Source organism: Hyla sarda, chromosome 9 (genome assembly GCF_029499605.1).
Source record: "Hyla sarda isolate aHylSar1 chromosome 9, aHylSar1.hap1, whole genome shotgun sequence".
NCBI classification, from domain to species: domain Eukaryota; kingdom Metazoa; phylum Chordata; class Amphibia; order Anura; family Hylidae; genus Hyla; species Hyla sarda.
The window spans coordinates 104456195-104477027 of NC_079197.1; the positions used below are offsets into that span (position 1 = coordinate 104456195).

The 20833-nt window shown below is 47.0% G+C and overlaps 1 protein-coding gene across 1 annotated transcript; it reads left to right on the forward strand.

Moving 5' to 3' along the window:
• The first annotated feature begins 1451 nt into the window (after positions 1-1451).
• On the forward strand, positions 1452-20085 carry PGRMC1 (progesterone receptor membrane component 1). The gene is made up of 4 exons (XM_056539445.1): positions 1452-1572; positions 1752-2105; positions 15258-15413; positions 17782-20085. Exons 2-4 carry the CDS (start codon positions 1799-1801, stop codon positions 17886-17888), a joined length of 570 nt encoding a protein of 189 aa, XP_056395420.1. The 5' UTR covers positions 1452-1572; positions 1752-1798; the 3' UTR covers positions 17889-20085.
• The last annotated feature ends 748 nt before the right edge of the window (positions 20086-20833 follow it).

A 20833-nucleotide genomic window follows, 5' to 3' on the forward strand; every position in this document is an offset into this window, starting at 1 on the left:
CTGTGGAATGGTGGGCAGAACGGAGCAACGTGCTCCTACCCCCCACCATCCCCTCCCATTACACTGTGATTGGTGTGGCCACTTTGGCCACCCAATCACAACTGTACTGAGGGGGGTGGCCACAATGCCAGCCCCCAGTACAGTACGGATGGTGATTGGTGGTGTATACTACACCACCAGTCACCATCTATATCCGGGTAACAGGGTCACACGTGACCCTGAGGACCCGGAACCGCTGCAGAACGCCGGTTAGTAGTTACCGGCGTCCTGCAGCGATCGCCGGTATAGGAGGTCCTCCGGACCTCCTCCGGCACACTGCCGGGATGTCTGCTGATAGAAATCAGCAGACATCCGGCTCCGATCCCCGCCCGGTGAGCGGCGGGGAACGGAATCGCAGCGCATCGCTCATCTGAATTGATGAGCGATGTGCTGCGATCGCCGACATGGGGGGACATAATGACCCCCCTGGGCGATATGCCGGGATGCCTGCTGAACGATTTCAGCAGGCATCCGGCTCCGGCGCCCCTCCGGCTAGCGGTGGGGGCCGGATTTCCCACGGGCGTATGGATACGCCCTCGGTCCTTAAGGACTCGGAATGCAGGGCGTATCCATACGCCCTATGTCCTGAAGAGGTTAAGGGGTACTACCGTGGAAAACTTTTTTTTTTTTAATCAACTGGTGCCAGAAAGTTAAACAGATTTGTAAATTACTTCTATTAAAAAAATCTCAATCCTTCCTGTCCTTTTTAGGGGCTTTATACTACAGAGGAAATGTTTATCTTTTTAGATTTCTCTGATGTCACGACCACGGTGCTCTCTGCTGACCTCCGCTGGTCATTTTAGGAACTGTCCAGAGCAGGAGAAAATCCCCATAGCAAACATATGCTGCTCTGGACAGTTCCTAAAATGGACAGCAGAGAGCAATGTGGTCGTGACAGAAGAGAAATCCAAAAAGATAATCATTTCCTCTGTAGTATACAGACGCTAATAAGTACTGGAAGGATTGAGATTTTTTTAATAGAAGTAATTTACAAATCTGTTTAAACTTTCTGGCACCAGTCGATAAAAAAAAAAAAAAAAAAAAAAAAAAAAAAAGTTTTCCACGGTAGTATCCCTTTAAGGGGTTAATGCAGGAAACTGCAGCCGGTGGGTGTCAGGTATCCTTCTTGTTTTCATTACGGTCGCCCCTATAATGAATGGGGATTTCCCTCTACTAGAGTTTCCAAGTCAGGGTGCCTCCAGCTGTTGCAAAACTACAACTCCCAGCATGCCCGGACAGCCTTCGGCTGTCCGGGCATGCTGGGAGTTGTAGTTTTGCAACAGCTGGAGGCACCCTGCTTGGGAAACACTGCTCTAATAAATGCTGAAATAAAGACGCAAGAACAACTACTCCCATCCGCGCGGCAGTGTGTACACAGTGAAGCGACATTTGACCTGGAACACGAGTGGGTAGAGAAGCAGGAAGCAGCCTCCTCTTCCTGTGCAGCGCAGGCCAATCCCGCCCGTGTGAGCAGAGCGCCCACTGCTGGTGGGAGGAGGGCAGGAGCGTCAGTGTGCGTGCTGCACGGAGCGGGTGAGTGCGGGCTGTGGACGTCTGCGGTTCTTGTGTAGACGGGACTCACACACGCCGGATTAGTGAAATATGCGGCTTGTGTGAATTCCCCCCTAGGAACAATGTGCCTGTTGTGGAGCCATGTGTTGTTATGTGGGTAGTAGTAGGCTCCTGGGATCACTCTGTGTCTCTTTCTGCAGGTGTCAGGATCTGATCTTCACTGTGACCAGGAGATCCCTAGGTGATCATGGCTGAGGAGGTGGACATGGCTGAAGAGGTGGTCGTGGCTGAGGGGGGCATCCTGCACGAGATCTTCACCTCCCCCCTTAACATCTGCCTGCTGTGCCTGTGCCTGTACCTGCTCTACAAGATCCTGCGGGGCGACAAACCCCAACCCGAGGAGCCTCAGGAGGAGCAGCTGCCCAAGATGAAGAGGAGAGACTTCACCCTGGCACAGCTGAAGGAGTACGATGGGACGCAGAACCCCCGCATCCTCATGGCCATCAACGGCAAGGTGTTCGACGTGACAAGGGGCAAGAAGTTTTATGGACCGGGTAAGACGTACCACAGGGTATCTAATGCACACTATGGATTACATCAAGGGGGAAAAACAAATCTGCCCAGAATTTTAGATCGGGTGAGGATTTGGCGCAGATATTACAGCGACGGATAAATTGACTCTATTTAGATGTGGTTTAAAAAATCGCATCCGCTTTACCGGCGCAGTCATCTGCTGCTGGGGTGCAAGTGCAATTTTCCGCCCTAATGGTCTATTCACACGCACAATATTCTGCGCAGATTTTCTGCTGCAGATTTCAGTGTAAACCAAAATGACTGAGCCCAGCTTGAAATCCCGCGCCTCAAATCTGCACAGAATAATGTACGTGTGAATAGACCCTAAAATAGAAAATCTGTGTAGTGGGCATTTACCCAAAAAACTTCGAGCCTTTTTAATACAGCACTGATGAAGCTAGAATATGAAATATTCTGGATTATCAGACTGTATTAGATATGTATAGAAACGTTGTTTTCACACTGCAGATCTCCAGCCGTTGGCAGTCCGGGCATGCTGGGTGTTATAGTTTTGTAACATCTGGAGGTCCGCAGGTTGGAGACCACTGCCCTATACTTTACATTGCACGGATCCCTCAACATACGATGGTTTCAACAAACGATGGTCCGTTTGGAACGGATTACCATCATATGTTGAGGGACCACTGTATACTGACACTAAAGATGTCTTTTATATCACTGACAGAGGCCATTAGGGTGTCCTTTTGGACCCCATCGACCTGGTATACATCAGTATGCTGCAAAAATGAAGTTTGGATTAGTAGAGTAGACCACACTATTCCATATACGAGACGAAACTCCATTCACATGGCTTAAAGGGGTATTCCAGGCAAAAACTTTATTTTATATATCAACTGGCTCCGGAAAGTTAAACAGATTTGTAAATTACTTCTATAAAAAAAAATCTTAATCCTTCCAATAGTTATTAGCTTCTGAAGTTGAGTTGTTGTTTTCTGTCTAACTGCTTTCTGATGACTCACGTCCCGGGAGCTGTGCAGTTCCTATGGGGATATTCTCCCATCATGCACAGCTCCCGGGACGTGACATCATCAATGAGCAGTTAGACAGAAAACTTCAGAAGCTAATAACTATTGGAAGGATTAAGATTTTTTAATAGAAGTAATTTACAAATCTGTTTAACTTTCCGGAGCCAATTGAGATATATATATATATATATATATATATATATATATATATATATATATGTATATATGTATGTATGTTTTTGCCTGGAATACCCCTTTTAATTTCCGAGCTGAATCCGGTGGAAAAGTTCCGCTCGGAAATTCCATTGCGGCAGACTCCTGTTGTTTTCAATGGGCATCTGCTGCACCGTGCACGCGGCAGAACGTCCAGAAATTCCGATTCCGGACATGTTCACTCGTTCTGCGGAATCTGATCAGGAATGCATTGTCGTCTATGGAGAAGGCGCATTTCCGACCAGTCCTGCTGCCTGCGGAATTTCCGGGCTGATTTTTCTTTTTTTTGGCTGGAAATTCCACCATTTTAAATGGGGCTTTACACGCAGAACGTCTCCCAATAACGTGGTACAGCCGATAACCGGTGTGTGGCAGCTCCCACGGCGGTGCTGTTGGCAGACGCCTGAGATGACTGCTCCGCAGCTCGTGTGCACCACTTACAGCCTTGAACTTTCAGACTCCTCTCACGTGACTACAGGAAATATGGGCTAAAAGCCATCCTAGAATAAAAGGGTCCTTGAGGCTGGATGAAGGCGGGTTCTGGTTTTATGGTAACAATGACAAAGTAAAACCCTACAATATCTATGTAAATATACACTATCAATAATTTGGGAAGCGATGTGCATCCTGTACAGCACTTATTTATGGTTACGGAAATTGCCACTGTCAGCATTTTTGCTGAAAACCAGCATAGCCACATAGTATAAAGCAGTGGTCTCCAACCTGCGGCCCTCCAGATGTTGGAAAACTACAACTCCCAGCATGCCCGGACAGCCAACGGCTGTCCGGGCATGCTGGGAGTTGTAGTTTTCCAACATCTGGAGGTCCGGAGGTTGGAGACCACTGGTATAAAGGATGTTGGTGGGTATATATGACTATCACCTCTGCCCCTTTGTACGGCTGCACTACATTCAGGTTCCTTCACCTGTGCCCTACATACCTAGCCTGGGTGCCGTCTATGATCATGAAGATACCGGGTGCTGTAAATAAGTTTCTAGCTGTGAGGATCGTCTCTGATATGACGCTCTGTTTGTCTTTAGATTATAGAGACAGCCATTGTTGGTTGGGCATATATTAGAACAACATATAGTTTTTTGAATACTTATTAGGAAATAGTCTTGTCCTCACAATGGTATAACCAGCTTGTCTGAGGATATAACTAGAGATGAGCAAACTTACAGTAAATTCGATTCGTCACGAACTTCTCGGCTCGGCAGTTGATGACTTTTCCTGCATAAATTAGTTCAGCTTTCCAGTGCTCCAGTGGGCTGGAAAAGGTGGATACAGTCCTAAGAAAGAGTCTCCTAGGACTGTATCCACCTTTTCCAGCCCACCGGAGCACCGGAAAGCTGAAATAATTTATGCCGGATAAGTCATCAACTGCCGAGCCGAGAAGTTCGTGACAAATCGTATTTACTGTTCAAATAGATATAGCAGGTTAGCCACATCATACTATGGGGGGCTGATTCTGTATCGGTGGCCCTCTATGCTGTACTAAACTATCTGATGCCGATTATTTGTGATGATGATCTGTAACTACTTGATATCTGTTTATATACACCCTATCTAGCCCCTGATGAGGTCACAGATACCTGTGTTTCGAAACACGTAGGACCAGGAGAGTGATTGGTGTAACAGTGTCTTTGGCTTGATGCTTTTTAGCATTTTATTCTACTTGTATTTGACTGTAAGTGATGTGGATTGTGTCTTGCCCAGCAGGTTACCACTATCAGTGGTACCCCCACACTTTTAAATAATTTAATTGCTGAGAGTTGTATATATTATTGGTGGGTAGACACCTGAATTACCTACAATATTTTGTAAATAGATATAATCTTTATAGGTGGTGTAAAAATTACAAAAGTGACACCACTGTGGTCAGTGATTGGCGGAGCAGGGACTTCTGTTGGGGACTATTTGTCATGGGATCCAGGTAGAAACTGGGAACAGCAGCTAAGGGGGAACAGGGTAGATGAGTAAAATAGTATACGTATAGTATACGTTTTTACTCCATTATGAATAAAATTTTACTTGTTTGATTGAAATTTCAAGAAAAAAAACTGTGCAAAGTCAAAAACCGGATGGAACCGTATATACAGGAACTGTATTGCAAAAATGTGGTGTGAATGCACCCTAAGAATTGGTCCAACTCTGGTAATCCTACACTTGTATATTGTATATTGTATTGTATATTAGTGTGGCACACACAGACACACAATGTAAAGACTAAGTGAACTTCTCTCCTTTTTATCTGCTTTCAGGTGTGATTTTTATATTGCCCACACCTGTTACTTGTCCCAGGGGAGTTTAAGGGTACATTCCCACACGGCGTATTTGCTTCTGCGTATTTTATTTTCTCTGTTGAAGTCAATGGGTAGGAAAATACGCAGCAGCAAAATACGCCGTCTGGGAACGTACCCTAAAGGAGAATCACATGTTAAAACAATCTTATTTTCCACAGTTTTGAAAGGGTGCCAATAATTTTGTCCAGCCCATTTTTGGAGTTTGGTTTCCCTCCCTTTTTGGTTTTGTTCCAATACACACAAAGGGAGTAAACGTGTGTATAGCAAAACATGTGTTACTGCAATCCTTTTCTATGAGAAATACTTTTATCTTCTAGAATAATTTCAGGGGTGCCAACATTTACGGCCATGACTGTATGTGTATTTGGGAATTGCATGTTTAACCCTTTCTGAACACCCTGTATTATAGAGCAGGGTAGCATTACCCCTGTGATCTCGCAGTCATACGGTCGGCAGTATGGCAGCTGTTATCTGTGGCAGCCAGTATTGTGCACAGGAATATAAAATAACTTGTCGTATGACAGGCTGCCGCTTGGAAGAACTTCATTATTTTCCCACCTTATAATTAAATAATAGTTTTTCCAGTAATAGAAATATATGATGTCATGGTCCTGTGTTGCACCGACCAAATCAGACGAAACTACACTCCGCATGGAAAGGCTAATGACTACACTATTTTGACAGTAACACCCTAGTTTTACCGACAAGATTATATGACCATTGGCCACCACATTTGGGTATAGTTTTTTGTGTTCAGTAGCTGCAACATTAGACCCATACCCTAAGGGCCCATGTACATGGCAGGATATCTGCCTGAGAAAATTCTGGGTGGACACTCTATGTGCAGCAGGGACCCACAAATAAGTCAGCAATTAGAATCTCAAGACGGCAATAAATTTCCGAGAGGATTCCCCTGAAATGAACATTCTTCCTGAGGAGTCCGGAATTTCCGCTGCAGAGTTTTCTGCCGCGGAAGTTCTTTCTTATGGGGACCCGACATTGCTGCGGCTTGGCGCAACTATTGTGTGAGTCATCGACCTCACTGAGGGGGAAGGCACGCCCCCCTTCATACAGCTGTATGGGAGAGGCGGGGATCCACGAACACTGCATTTCTGCCCCTCCCATAGAGATAAATGAAGGGGGCATGTCGGCTGCGGTGTCATGCTGTCACGCGGAAGAGCTGGGGCCCCGTACAGGAGATCGCCGGGGGTCCCAGCGTTCGGACCCCCCGCAATCAGACATTTAGTCCCTTTCCTGCGGATAGGGGATAAGTGTCTAAGGCTGCAGATCTCCTTTAAAAGGGGTACTCTGCCCAAAGGCATAGGATAGGGGATAAGATGTCTGATCGCAGGGGGTCCGGCTGCTGGGACCCCTGTGTTCTTGAGGCAACCCCCTAAGATCAGACATCTTAACCCCTATCCTTTGCATAGGGTATAAGATGTCTAAAGGCAAGGCATCCCTTTAAAGGGGTACTACGCACCCCTAGACATCTTATCCCCTATCCAAAGGATAGGGGATAAGATGTCAGATCACCGGGGTCCCGCTGCTGGGGACCCCCGGGATCTCGGCTGCTGCACCCACCTGTATGACTTCCACCTTCCACCAGCAGCGGGACCCCGGCAATCTGACATCTTATCCCCTATCCTTTTGGATAGGGGATAAGATGTCTAGGGGTGTAGAGTACCCCTTTAAGATGCTGACAATGCATGCACTCTGCTGCTCCATTCATTCGAAGGATATTTGCTCCCAGAATCGGTGCCATTGGTCAGACACCCACTAGTTCTCTCCTTGATGTTGCCCAGAATACCCCTTTAAGATAAGAGGAGTACCTTGTAAAGTACACTCCTGGTAAAGACCATTCAATTCTTTTGTTGTTAATCTTCAGGTGACTCTATTATTTCTTCACACGATTACTGGCAGTGAGAAGTCTTAGTCACTATTTGCTTGGAGCTTCTACTACAGAAATACTTAAGGGTCATGTTTCATAGTCTTGGCAATAACTTGTTCAGCCAGTTTAATGTTGTTGGAGAATTGTTCTTGGTATCGGCACTTACATGCAGTTCATTATATAATGTGGACAGGCAGAGTTAGGGTGCATTATCACGTACAGTATTCTGCGCAGATTCCATGCTCAGGATTTTCTGCTGCAAATGTTAATGTAAACTGACAGAACACAGCTTGATCTGCGCAGAATACTGTGCGTTTGAATATTAAGGCGCCCACACACATTCAATATTTGTTGGCCAAACATTTGTTCGGCTAACAGAATTCTTTCCCGATTCCTCAACACATTTGAGCATAGCTAAACCTTTATGTGCTCTCAGTGGAGTGAGGAGGAGTAAGCCACTGGCTACGGCTTATCTCTTTAAAAACAGTTGGGTCACCGACATCATCTGTTGGGGGAGAACCAAGAGGCCTTTATACATATTAGTTAGCCAGGTAGTCTAGCCGAAGCCGGTGGGTTCAGTTGACTTTTAATGTGTATTGGGAGCTGGGACACTACGAATTCCATGTGCAGCCCCAGTCTAGTCTCCTCTGTTGATGACATTTATACATACATTTATACAGTCTACGACAGGGGTTCTTAACTAATTTTAGTATGGATCCATTTATCCAGGTCTGCCATCCGGTAAAGGTCCCAGCTGAACACTAAGACCTGGTTCACACAAAGTGGCCGCACTGCCATGCAAGAAATAGGCACTGCCTGTTGTTAAACATTATTATTACTCTAATAAGTCACAGGGTAAAACAAGCAACTGAAGTGTGAAGGATGTAAATCAACTATTCCCTGTATGACCTGAATACTACCAAACGCTGTGCCCCTGACTCGAATACTGCCACACACTGTGCCACTGACTCGCATACTGCCAGACGCTGTGCCACTGACTCGCATACTGCCAGACGCTGTGCCACTGACTCGCATACTGCCAGACGCTGTGCCACTGACTCGCATACTGCCAGACGCTGTGACACTGACTCGAATACTGCCACACACTGTCCTCCTGACTCGAATACTGCCACACACTGTCCTCCTGACTCGAATACTGCCACACACTGTGCCACTGACTCGAATACTGCCACACACTGTGCCACTGACTCGAATACTGCCACACACTGTGCCACTGACTCCAATACTGCCACAAACTGTGCCACTGACTCGATTACTGCCACACACTGTACTCCTGACTCGAATACTGCCACACACTGTCCTCCTGACTCGAATACTGCCGCACACTGTAATCCTGACTCGAATACTGCCACACACTGTGCCACTGACTCTAATACTGCCACACACTGTGCCACTGACTCGAATACTGCCACACACTGCCACTGACTCGAATACTGCCACACACTGTGCCACTGACTCGAATACTGCCACACACTGTGCCACTGACTCGAATACTGCCACACACTGCCACTGACTCGATTACTGCCACACACTGTGCCACTGACTCGAATACTGCCACACACTGTGCCACTGACTCGAATACTGCCACACACTGTCCTCCTGACTCGAATACTGCCACACGCTGTGCCACTGACTCGAATACTGCCACACGCTGTGCCACTGACTCGATTACTGCCACGCACTGTGCCACTGACTCGATTACTGCCACGCACTGTGCCACTGACTCGAATACTGCCACACACTGTGCCACTGACTCGAATACTGCCACACACTGTCCTCCTGACTCGAATACTGCCACACACTGTGCCACTGACTCGAATACTGCCACACACTGTGCCACTGACTCGAATACTGCCACACACTGTGCCACTGACTCGAATACTGCCACACACTGTGCCACTGACTCGAATACTGCCACACACTGTGCCACTGACTCGAATACTGCCACACACTGTGCCACTGACTCGAATACTGCCACATACTGTGCCACTGACTCGATTACTGCCACACACTGTGCCACTGACTCAAATACTGCCACGCACTGCACTCCTGCCTCGAATACTGCCACGGACCATGCCCCCGAAAATGTTATTGCTAAACATTGCACTGAATGGAATAACAACTCTGTGCCCCTGTCTCAGGAGGACCCCCGGACAGGCAGGGGGAGAGAAGCGGGTGGCGGCGCAAAAGCCGCTGCAGTTCATTGATATAAAGCGCCCACTTTAAATCAATGATCTGCAGCGGTGTCGCGGGGGGATAAATAGCCGATAACTTATACCGGAATATCGGTATAACTTATCGCCTATCGGCCCTAACCTCCACCGATTATCGGTATCGGCCCTAAAAAATCGATATCGGTCGATCCCTAACCCAGATGTGAAGGGATGGGGCCACGCTGTAGTTCCCTACACAGTGCGGGGGCCGGGCGCAGCAGTTGTCATTGTGACAGATGACCATGTTAAATCCTAATGTTGTTACTATATATATTTTATTATGTCTAGAAATATTCTTATAAATTCCCATGGAGCAGTTCATAAGCCGGTGCAGTGATAAGGACAGCGATTTCATAACGTTTAGTTGGACATTGAAGTGATTTGCGAAATGGTGAATGACGGAGAACTTTGAACTTTGTAACATAATGTTGGTACAGGTATTATGAGGAGATTGTGTTATGAGTAGTCTAAGTGGTTAATGGTTAACGCCTACAGCTTTTGCTAAACTACAACTCTCAGCATGCCCAGACATCCTTTTGACTGTCCAGGCATGCTTGGAGATGTAGTTTTGCAACAGCTGGAGGCACATGTTTTGTAAAACTGTTACAGCAGTGTTGCTGAAGGCTGTGTTCCTCCTGCAGCCTTGTCAGTCAGTCATCTCATGTCCATGACCCTTGGACACGCTCATGCTGCTGTGGGACTCATCAGTGTCCCAGGAGGTATGGGGACCCCTAGTGATGCAATTTTCAAAGGCAGTTTTTTAAAGAAGTATATTTAGAAAAACTATTGTTTTGCCAAGATGAAAAACATATAGAAAGTTTTTATATCTACGAATGACCATTTAAGTTCTCTCCTTTAATATTATGTTATGCTCAGATCCCCAATTTTACCTCCCTTGTTTAGGGCCTATTTTTCTGAATAATGCGTCTTTCAAATGGCTGTAGTGCAGGACAGTTTGTGATCTCGTACCATCATAATCGGTGTTTCCCAACCAGGGTGCCTCCAGCTGTTGCAAAACTACAACTCCAAGCATGCCTGGACAGCCAAAGGCTGAGAGTTGTCAACAGCTGGAGGAATCCTGGTTGGGAAACACTGGTCTTAAGCTTTGGCTACCTTATCTGGGCCTATCCCAGTAGGAAATAGGATCTCCTGCTTACATTATATTTCACATAGCGTATTGTAGTTCCTGTTTTGTCTTCATGTTTGGAGAATAGGTTCCAGCACAGGATGGTAGGTTTTCCTTCTCTTTTATTAGCGACTTCTGTGTCTTATTGAGGGGACCCTGTATTGCAGGCGAATAGGGGAGGCTATTGATATTCTGTTAATGTATTCATGGCAATATGTCCCCTAGATCAGGGGTACTCAACTGGTTCACATTTAGCAGCCAGAGTGCCATGCAAGAAATAGGGGCTGTCTATTGTAGATCATTATTATTAATAAGTCAACTCAAAAGGTAAAATGAGGGACTAAAAAGTAAAGGGTGTAACTCTACTGTATAACCTTAATACTGCCAAACACTGTGTCTCTGAGTAGAATACTGCCACCCCTGAATATATTAATGTCATACACAGTGCCCCTTAGTATTATACTATCACACCCTGTGCCCCCAGAGTAGAATACTGCAACACACTGTGACCCTGAATATAATGCTTCCACATATTGTGCCCCCAAATATAATACTGCCACATACTGTACCCATGAATATCATACTGCCACATGCTGGGTCCCCAAATATAATATTGTCAAACACTGAGCCCTGAACCGAATTATACCTCTATGTCCCTTAAAACATGTGGTGTCTGTGCCCCCTCAATGAATGATGCCACTGAGCCCTCATATGAACTGTGCCACTGTGCCCCATATGAACAGCACCATTATGCCCCCCCCCCCCCCTATATGAACTGTACCACTATGCCCTTATATAAACTATGCAATAGACAGAAGGACATGATTGGAGCTGTAGTTTTGCAACAACAGTAGAGCTAAAGGTTCGAGAACACAAAAAAATATACTCACCTGTCCCAGGTCCCTGCATTGCTTCGCTGCTCAGGTCTCTTCTTTTCAGGCAGAGCAGAATGATGCACTGCCTGCCTCATAGGGAAACACCAGGCGGCCGGGCAGGGAGCAGAGGGTTCCTTCACTCTGACACCCCTCAGCTTATTTGTATTGGTGGCTTAAAGGGGTACTCCGGCGCTTAGACTTCTTATCCCCTATCCAAAGGATGACAGCTGTCATGCCCCCTCCCATAGGCTTGCATTGAGGGGCGGAGCGTGACGTCACACGGAGGCGTGACATCACGCCGCCGGTCCCGTGGTCGGCGGTAATCACACCCGGAGCGATCATGCTCCGGGGACTGATTTTAACTGGGGTGCAAGATCACGGGGGTCCCCAGCGGCGGGACACCTGCGATCAGGCATCTTATCCCCTATCCTTTGGATAGGGGATAAGATGTCTAAGCGCCGGAGTACCCCTTTAAAGACAGTGGTATAAATAAATGCGGGAGAGCACATGCCTCCTGTGGCCAGTCCTCTGAACTGGCCTGAGGTCTGGATGATTTGCAGCGGATCAGGACCATGGTCTGCTAGTTAAGTATCGTTGCAAGTAGACTCTAGAAGTTTGGACAGGACTTGCATATTAGCTAGCAGCCTGCGCTGATTGACTGCACAATCTATATAGTGATGCAGAGGAAGGGTTCCCGCCAGGTGATGGCTGACATCATGCTTGCCAGGAAACACAGCAGAATAAATTAACTAGGTAAGTGCAAGGATGGTACTATTAACAGAGGGGGAGTAGGGTAACACATATGTACTCTTTTTGAGTAATCTTATAAACGTTTGTCATGTATTGGGTCAGGCAATTCTATCTGCTTGTGTGAAACTGGTCCTCAGAACCTGCAGCAGGGATGCTGTGCACGGTCAGGGATGCTGTGCACGGTCAGGGATGCTGTGCACGGTCAGGGATGCCGTGCACGGTCAGGGATGCCGTGCACGGTCAGGGATGCCGTGCACGGTCAGGGATGCCGTGCACGGTCAGGGATGCCGTGCACGGTCAGGGATGCCGTGCACGGTCAGGGATGCCGTGCACGGTCAGGGATGCCGTGCACGGTCAGGGATGCCGTGCACGGTCAGGGATGCCGTGCACGGTCAGGGATGCCGTGCACGGTCAGGGATGCCGTGCACGGTCAGGGATGCCGTGCACGGTCAGGGATGCCGTGCACGGTCAGGGATGCCGTGCACGGCCAGGGATGCCGTGCACGGCCAGGGATGCCGTGCACGGCCAGGGATGCCGTGCACGGCCAGGGATGCCGTGCACGGCCAGGGATGCCGTGCACGGCCAGGGATGCCGTGCACGGCCAGGGATGCCGTGCACGGCCAGGGATGCCGTGCACGGCCAGGGATGCCGTGCACGGCCAGGGATGCCGTGCACGGCCAGGGATGCCGTGCACGGCCAGGGATGCCGTGCACGGCCAGGGATGCCGTGCACGGCCAGGGATGCCGTGCACGGCCAGGGATGCCGTGCACGGCCAGGGATGCCGTGCACGGCCAGGGATGCCGTGCACGGCCAGGGATGCCGTGCACGGCCAGGGATGCCGTGCACGGCCAGGGATGCCGTGCACGGCCAGGGATGCCGTGCACGGCCAGGGATGCCGTGCACGGCCAGGGATGCCGTGCACGGCCAGGGATGCCGTGCACGGCCAGGCAGGTTCGCGAATACAGGGAGGCAATGCTACAGCTAGCCTCTATCTCTACTAATTGAACTGCAGCCTTCTACTGCAGGATCAATGTGCAGACATTACAAGTCAATTACAGATAACGTGCTCTCATGTTATGAGGGGAAAATATTGAGGATTAGATTAGATGTGCACATAGATATATAGACAGGAATGCACATAAAATGTATTCACCAGCATTTTCTCTTACAAGTGATATGTTTATGTATATAGGTAAAATACCATGAAACAGAATGCCAGCCAATAAGGCAATATCATACCTTTAGGATTATGTACCGTATTTTTTGCCGTATAAGAAATTGGGGGGAAAAAGTGATGCGGTGATGCCCTGTATTAACCCTTCAGACGCGGCGATCAAAGCTGACCACCGCGTCTGAAGGGAAAGTGACACTAACCCGGCTGTTCAGTCGGGCTGTTCGGGACCGCCGCGATTTCACCGCGGCGGTCCCAAACAGCCCGACTGAATAGCCGGGTTAGTGCTTACAGGACACCAGGAGGCACCTTGCCTGTCTCCTCGGTGTCTTCTCCGTTCAGGGATCCCCTGTATGGCCGGCGCTCTCCTTCCTCGTCATCACATACGTGCGTCAGCGTGCGTAACGACGTGATGGTGGCGACGGAGAGCGAGGATACCCGGCCGGCAGCAGAGATGTTCCGGAGCGACGGGGACACGGCGACAGCGATGGAGCGACATCCAGGGCAACGGTGATGGGTCCGGAGCAGTGGGGACACGCGAGTATTACCTCCTATGCAGTGGTCTTCAATCTGCGGACCTCCAGATGTTGCAAAACTACAACTCCCAGCATGCCCGGACAGCCAACGGCTGTCCGGGCATGCTGGGAGTTGTAGTTTTGCAACATCTGGAGGTCCGCAGGTTGAAGACCACTATTGGGTTCAAAATCTTTATTTTTTTTAGATTTTGCACCTATAAATTGGGTGCGTCTTATATGCCGGTGCGTCCTATAGGACGAAAAATACAGTATGTATCTGGGTTGTCCAGCTGGGTGGGCCCCTGACATTGTGCCGCCACCTCCCTGCACAAGCCCACATACTATTACAATGCTAGGTCAAAATATTGACCCTATTTCTTGATTCGTGCACATGAGATATTCATCATTGTGTCCAGATGGAAGGACACGTTAGCCTTGTTACTTCTGTTGATCCTGTTGGTTTCAGTTTGGAAGTAGTATTAAATTTGATATACATATGCGATGCACTATGTATGCGAGAATCTGAAACCTTGAGGGCCGCAACATATCAAAGTGAGATGAAGAATGGAGAAAAAGCCTTGGCAACAGGCACTCAAGTATCCAATAGAAACAGCACTGCTAAAACGCAGAGGTTAAATGATCAGCAGCTTTATTGATGTATGTCAGTAACGCATTTCGGGGTTATACACCCCTTTTTCAGATTGGCAGTGTAACATATCGTAGGTTTACTCTCTCCAATATCTGCAACAGGACATCATAAAACTAGACATAAAGTGCCTGCTGACTACCCAAAAATAAGTTACTGTACGTAATAAAGTCAAGAGCCAAAAGTGACTCTCGCAATGGGGGAGATTTGTCAAAACCTGTGCAGGGGAAAAGTTGCCCTTAACAACCAATTAAATTTCTTCTTTCATTTTTAACAAGGCCTCTGCAAAATGAAAGAAGCAAGCTGATTGGTTGCTATGGGCAACTGGGCAACTTTTCCTCTGCTCAGGTTTTGATAAATCTCCCCCAATATTACTTGCTGTATAATGCATCAAAGTGATTTACATCTAATTCTTCTTTTTCTCAGAGGGACCTTATGGCGTGTTTGCTGGACGTGATGCTTCACGAGGCCTTGCCACCTTCTGCCTTGATAAAGAAGCCTTGTCAGACACCTATGATGATCTGTCAGATCTGACCGCTTCCCAGAGAGAGACTCTCGGTGACTGGGAATCACAGTTTACCTGTAAGTTATACATGTATTTGTTTGATGTGAAAGCCCTGTGGATAGAACAATGATTGGCTTTTAGAAGTAACAGATGGGCAAATCTGTTCTGAGGCCAACATACCAAATATTAATTTCCTGTTACTTTTGTAGCACCAACATACCGAATATACTCGAGTATAAGCCGACCCGAATATAAGCCGAGGCCCCTAATTTCACCCCAAAAACCCAGGAAAAGTTATTGACTCGACTATAAGCCTAGGGTGGGAGATACACCATTCCCCCCCTCCCCCCCCCCCCATCATCATCACCGCCTGTCAATCCCTTCTCAGTGGTCTTCAACCTGCGGACCTCCAGATGGTGCAAAACTACAACTCCCAGCATGCCCGGACAGACATTGGCTGTCCGGGCATGCTGGGAGTTGCAGTTTTGAAACCTCTGGAGCTCCGCAGGTTGAAGACCACTGCGGCCTTCGTCATCATCCAGACCCCCTCTCCCCCCCCCCCCCCCCTTTTAGTTTTCTACTCATCTCCCCTCGGTGGGAAGGAAGGGTGAGCTGGTCCGGGCCATCTATGCTGCAGGGACCGTCTGGTGGGGAGTGTTAGTCGTTCCGGGCTGTCCATCTTCACCGGGGGGCCCCTCTTCTCCGTGCTCCGGGTCTGCCCTGGACTAGTGACGTTGCCTTGAGGACGACGCACAGGGACGTTCATGCGCAGCCTGCGAATGAACGTCCCTGTGCGGTGGCGTCAAGGCAACGTCACTAGTCCGGGCAGGCGCGAGAAGAGGGGGCCCCCCGGTGAAAATGGACAGCCCGGAACGACTAACACTCCCCACCAGACGGGCCCTGCAGCATAGATGGCCTGGACCAGCTCACCCTTCCTTCCCACCGAGGGGAGGCGAGTAGAAAACTAAAGGGGGGGTCTGGATGATGACGAAGGCCACAGTGGTCTTCAACCTGCGGACCTCCAGAGGTTTCAAAACTACAACTCCCAGCATGCCCGGACAGCCGATGGCTGTCTGGGCATGCTGGGAGTTGTAGTTTTGCAACATCTGGAGGTCCGCAGGTTGAAAACCACTGAGAAGGGATTGACAGGCGGAGAGTTCAGTGCTGTGTGGAGATTTGTTTTGAAGTAACTATTTACATCTGGCCCTATTTCTCTTACCTTGACCAGCAGTAGCCAGTGAATCGCGGCTCCCTCCACACTTACAGGTTCTGCCCGGCGCTGGGAGATTGAGCGACATGATCGCACCTCTTGCTGGAGTTGAATACTCATGAGGAATCCCTCCAGATTGTGTGCAGGGAACAAGCTCTTGTGGATATATGTATTTTTCTTGCAGGTTACATGTACATATGCATTATCTTTATTTACAGGCCTATTAGGACCAGTCTATGAACCGGCATTTTTCCTGCAGGCCCTTTGCTTTCTCTTAGGCAATATTTACTATACGATGCAGTCCATACTGTAGCCCACAGCCATCCTGATGACATCAGCCATCATTAGCGTTGATGGAGGGACGTTTATATGTTGAAGTGCTGTCTACATACTGAGATAGTGCACTTGTAGTGAAGACTGAGTATATTTACTATTTTTTATGCAGAAGAATATTTGTAAATCCCGAGTAGCACAACTCTTAGGTAATTTGATATACCAAGAACGTGGTGTATTTCATGTCCATGAAATCTGTATACCTACTATATGGTGTATCATTAGCTCATGGTGACTGTTTACTAGTAGCGTAAATTACATTTTACAACATAGAACATTACAAGTTAAGTTTTAATACTATCCTTCTATAATTTATTTCTGTTTGATGTGCGGGATAGATCACACTGTGTGGTTGCACGAGGCCTAAACATTACTCATAGAATATATCTCTTATCTTGACCTGTAATAATCAAAACCCTTACAGAACTGGTACAAACCTTAAATACAATATCGATTTTGTGGTCGTGTGAAAATAGATATTTGGTCACATTGCAAATTGCACATCTGCTTGGCTGCTTCCATAGAGGAGTATGGAGTAAGCAATGCACATGCAGCGACCACCTCCCAGGCCGGATAGGGTTGTGAACCCCCATTAATGTGACGTTATGGCAGATCCTGTAAAATCAAAGTTACTCAGGCCAAATATCCTTTATTTTAAATCTTTCTGAAAAGTTAAAATTTGAATAGTGAAAGATTCTGGTTTTCTGTAATATTGTTTTTTTTAATCAATGCCCTGTGTTTGAGGTCCTTTATTGTGTCCTTGCAGTGGATGAAAATCTATGATCTCACAACTCTTTATAAGACAGAGCGGTGATGTGCGCTACTATACAGCCCCCTGTGTGATCATCTCGTCTAATTCTATGGGAATTTGTCTTTACTGTCTCCTCTGCCCTGTTTTCCAGTTAAATACCATCATGTTGGAAAGCTTCTGAGAGATGGAGAGGAGCCCACAGAATACAATGATGAAGAGGACGGAAAAGATTCTACAGGACAGAAGAAGACAAACTAAGGGAACCAGTTTTAGCGTAACCCTTAACATTCCAAAGCACGCATTGTAATTCCTTTAAAGGAAAACTGTCAGCTTGCTCCCCCCGCACTAACCAGTGGTACTGGCTGGCAGTGCGGGGGACGCTGATCAGTTTGATGCCTACCGTGTCCGCCTCTCCCTCCCTCCCCCTGTTAGCACCTTATTAGCATATACCGAAAATCAAAGATTACGGCCGAACGGCGAGGCGGATCCGGGCATGGTAGGCATCAAACTGATCAGCGCCCCCTGCACTGGCAGCCAGTACCACTGGTAGGGGCGGAGGGGGAGCAAGCTGACAGTTTTCCTTTTAACTTTGGTCCACCATAATATGTGCACATGTAACTGCAAGCAGTCCTGATGGGGAATGTTATTGCAGCACCTTCTGGGCACAACCTTTTATTGTATCCCTCTTAAAGGGAGTCCTGTTTAATTCCAAGGATTCTTATAAGTAAGAACATTATCTAATGCTAATACCTAATGCAGTACAATAGATGACCAAGAGAAGCAAAATCTTCTTACACCCTCTTGTTAGCAATAACCTGAGAAGTACTGGGAAGCAGTGTTTATTATTATTATCATCCAAGTATAAATCCGATTTTTCTTTAGCAAGTTCTTCATTCAGTAGTTTGGTTTATATCAGGATACCATCAAATAGCCATTCCAACATTTACAAGGCATAGCCATAGACCCAACATTGTCCGCTTGTTACTAGTCTTAGTATGTTTCATGTCCATATACGTTTGCATGACACACAAGCACAATCTATCACACTTGTGTTCCATCAATAGAACTTATACTGTTGTAAAAACAGACCAAACATAGGCGCATGTAGACTAAGTTGGGTTTTTTGAACATTTTGGTTATGCCTGACGTATTGCCGAAACGTGATGTAAGCAGCCACTTATCTGCTTCTGAAAGAGCTGAATAACAAAGCCCTTTGGAGCTGTAACGTATAAGCTGCCTCCCAGCTTTTTAGGATCTAGTTATGGTTAGCGAATCCATTAGAAATATATTTCACATTTTAGAAAGAAAAATAATATACACTACTTACATAATATGCTTGAAATAATACTCCTAAGAGCCGCTGAGTCTATGGGAAATCGCATCTTACAATTTACATTTAAAAGCTATAAAATTGTGAAAGGTTGAAAGAATATTGTCAGTAATTGATAAGGGATCGCATCCAGTATGAGGCCTAACACAAAAAAAGAACAGCAGGTGCCTTACTTCACTTCTGTGCAGGTTTAAATACTCATCCAAAAAATATTTGTTCTTTTTTTTTTTTTTTTTTTACGGCCAAGAACTTGATTTAGAACCTGCAGATCTTATGTATGTAAAACAATACTATGCACCTTATTTGCAGTGTTTATCACTATTAGTATTAGTCTGCCTATAGCAATGCAAACTCATTCTAGCCATGAAAGGCTCATGCACCCGGCACGAACCCTGCACATCAACACCCAGAGCTCCCAATGTGTTTGTCGTGTTGCAAAATGCCTACAAACTATACAGTATGTTAAAAACTGTGAGAAATCTTATATTACATTTATATCATGCCCAGGCATATTACATGCTCTTGCTTTCATCTGTATTTTGGGCTCGAATTCTGGCCTGACCACATTTCTGATGACCCGAGCAGACAGCTGTCAGTTTGGGTCATCAGACCAATGCATATGTGTCTGTGTGAAACAGTAGACCCCAGCATGCGGACATGGGCCATGCATTCGCTTCCTCTAAATTGTCATAGTAAGTGACTGCCTAAGATGTTCTGTTTAGTTTTGTTCTATCTTTCAGGCTATATTTGTGACATCCATTTTCCCATTTTTATTTTTTTATATATATATTTTTTTTTTGTTTTTTTACAGACTATTAGATAAAAGGAAACAGAAAACATATTTTAATACAGTTTAAAGTGGTTATCCTGCATTAGAAAAATAGCGGATTTCTTCATAAAACAGCACCAAACCTTTCCTGTGTAGTATTACAGCTCCATTCCACGGAAGTGAATAAAGCCAAGTTGTGATACCACAACCAGAGAACAGGCATGGGGCTGTTTTTGGAAGAAATCAGTTGCATTCCTTCATAACTCATTTAAAGTTAAAGGGGTACTCCGCTGTTCAGCGTTTGGAACAAGCCGGGCGCTTGTGATGTCATAGCCCCGCCCCCTCATGGCGTCATACCCCACCCCCTCAATGCAAGTCTATGGGAGGGGGCGTGACGGCTGTCACGCCCCCTCCCATAGACTTGCATTGAGGGGTGGGACATCACGAGGGGGCGGGGCTATGACATCACAAGCTCCCGGCTCCAGCGTTTTGAACAGTTTGCGCCAAACGCTGAGCAGCAGAGTACCCCTTTAAGTTCACATGTGCATTTGAAGTTCTGTTGCTTTTACTGGATATCGTCTTAATCCTGGAGCAAAATGAGAAAAAGCAGCAGGCAAATCCACTGCACAATGGATGCCAACTGACCCAATTGGCTTTATTGGGGTCTGTTGGGTTTCTAGTATGGTGTCTGTCATTTGACTGGATTTAAAGGGGTACACCGCTGACATCTTATCCCCTATGCAAAGGATAGGGGATAAGATGTTTGATCACGGTGGTCCAACCGCTGGGACCCCCCCACGATCTCCATGAACTTTATGTTCAGAACGCTGGGTTTGTGAGGCCGTGGTCGTGATGTCACACCATGCCCCTTCGGGACATCACGCCACATCCCCTCCATTCATGTTTATGGGAGGGAGAGTGACAGACCGCTGTGTTTCCTTTGTCCAGTCTTGGACAGATTCTGTGATCGTGCCCCAACGCTCTCTGACGTGTGAACCCAGATTTTTCCCACAACATGTGGTTGAGATTTTTTTTTAAACTGTATCCCATTGCTGCTACTATAAACACTGCAGATTATGCTAATAAATTACATTACACAGCAAA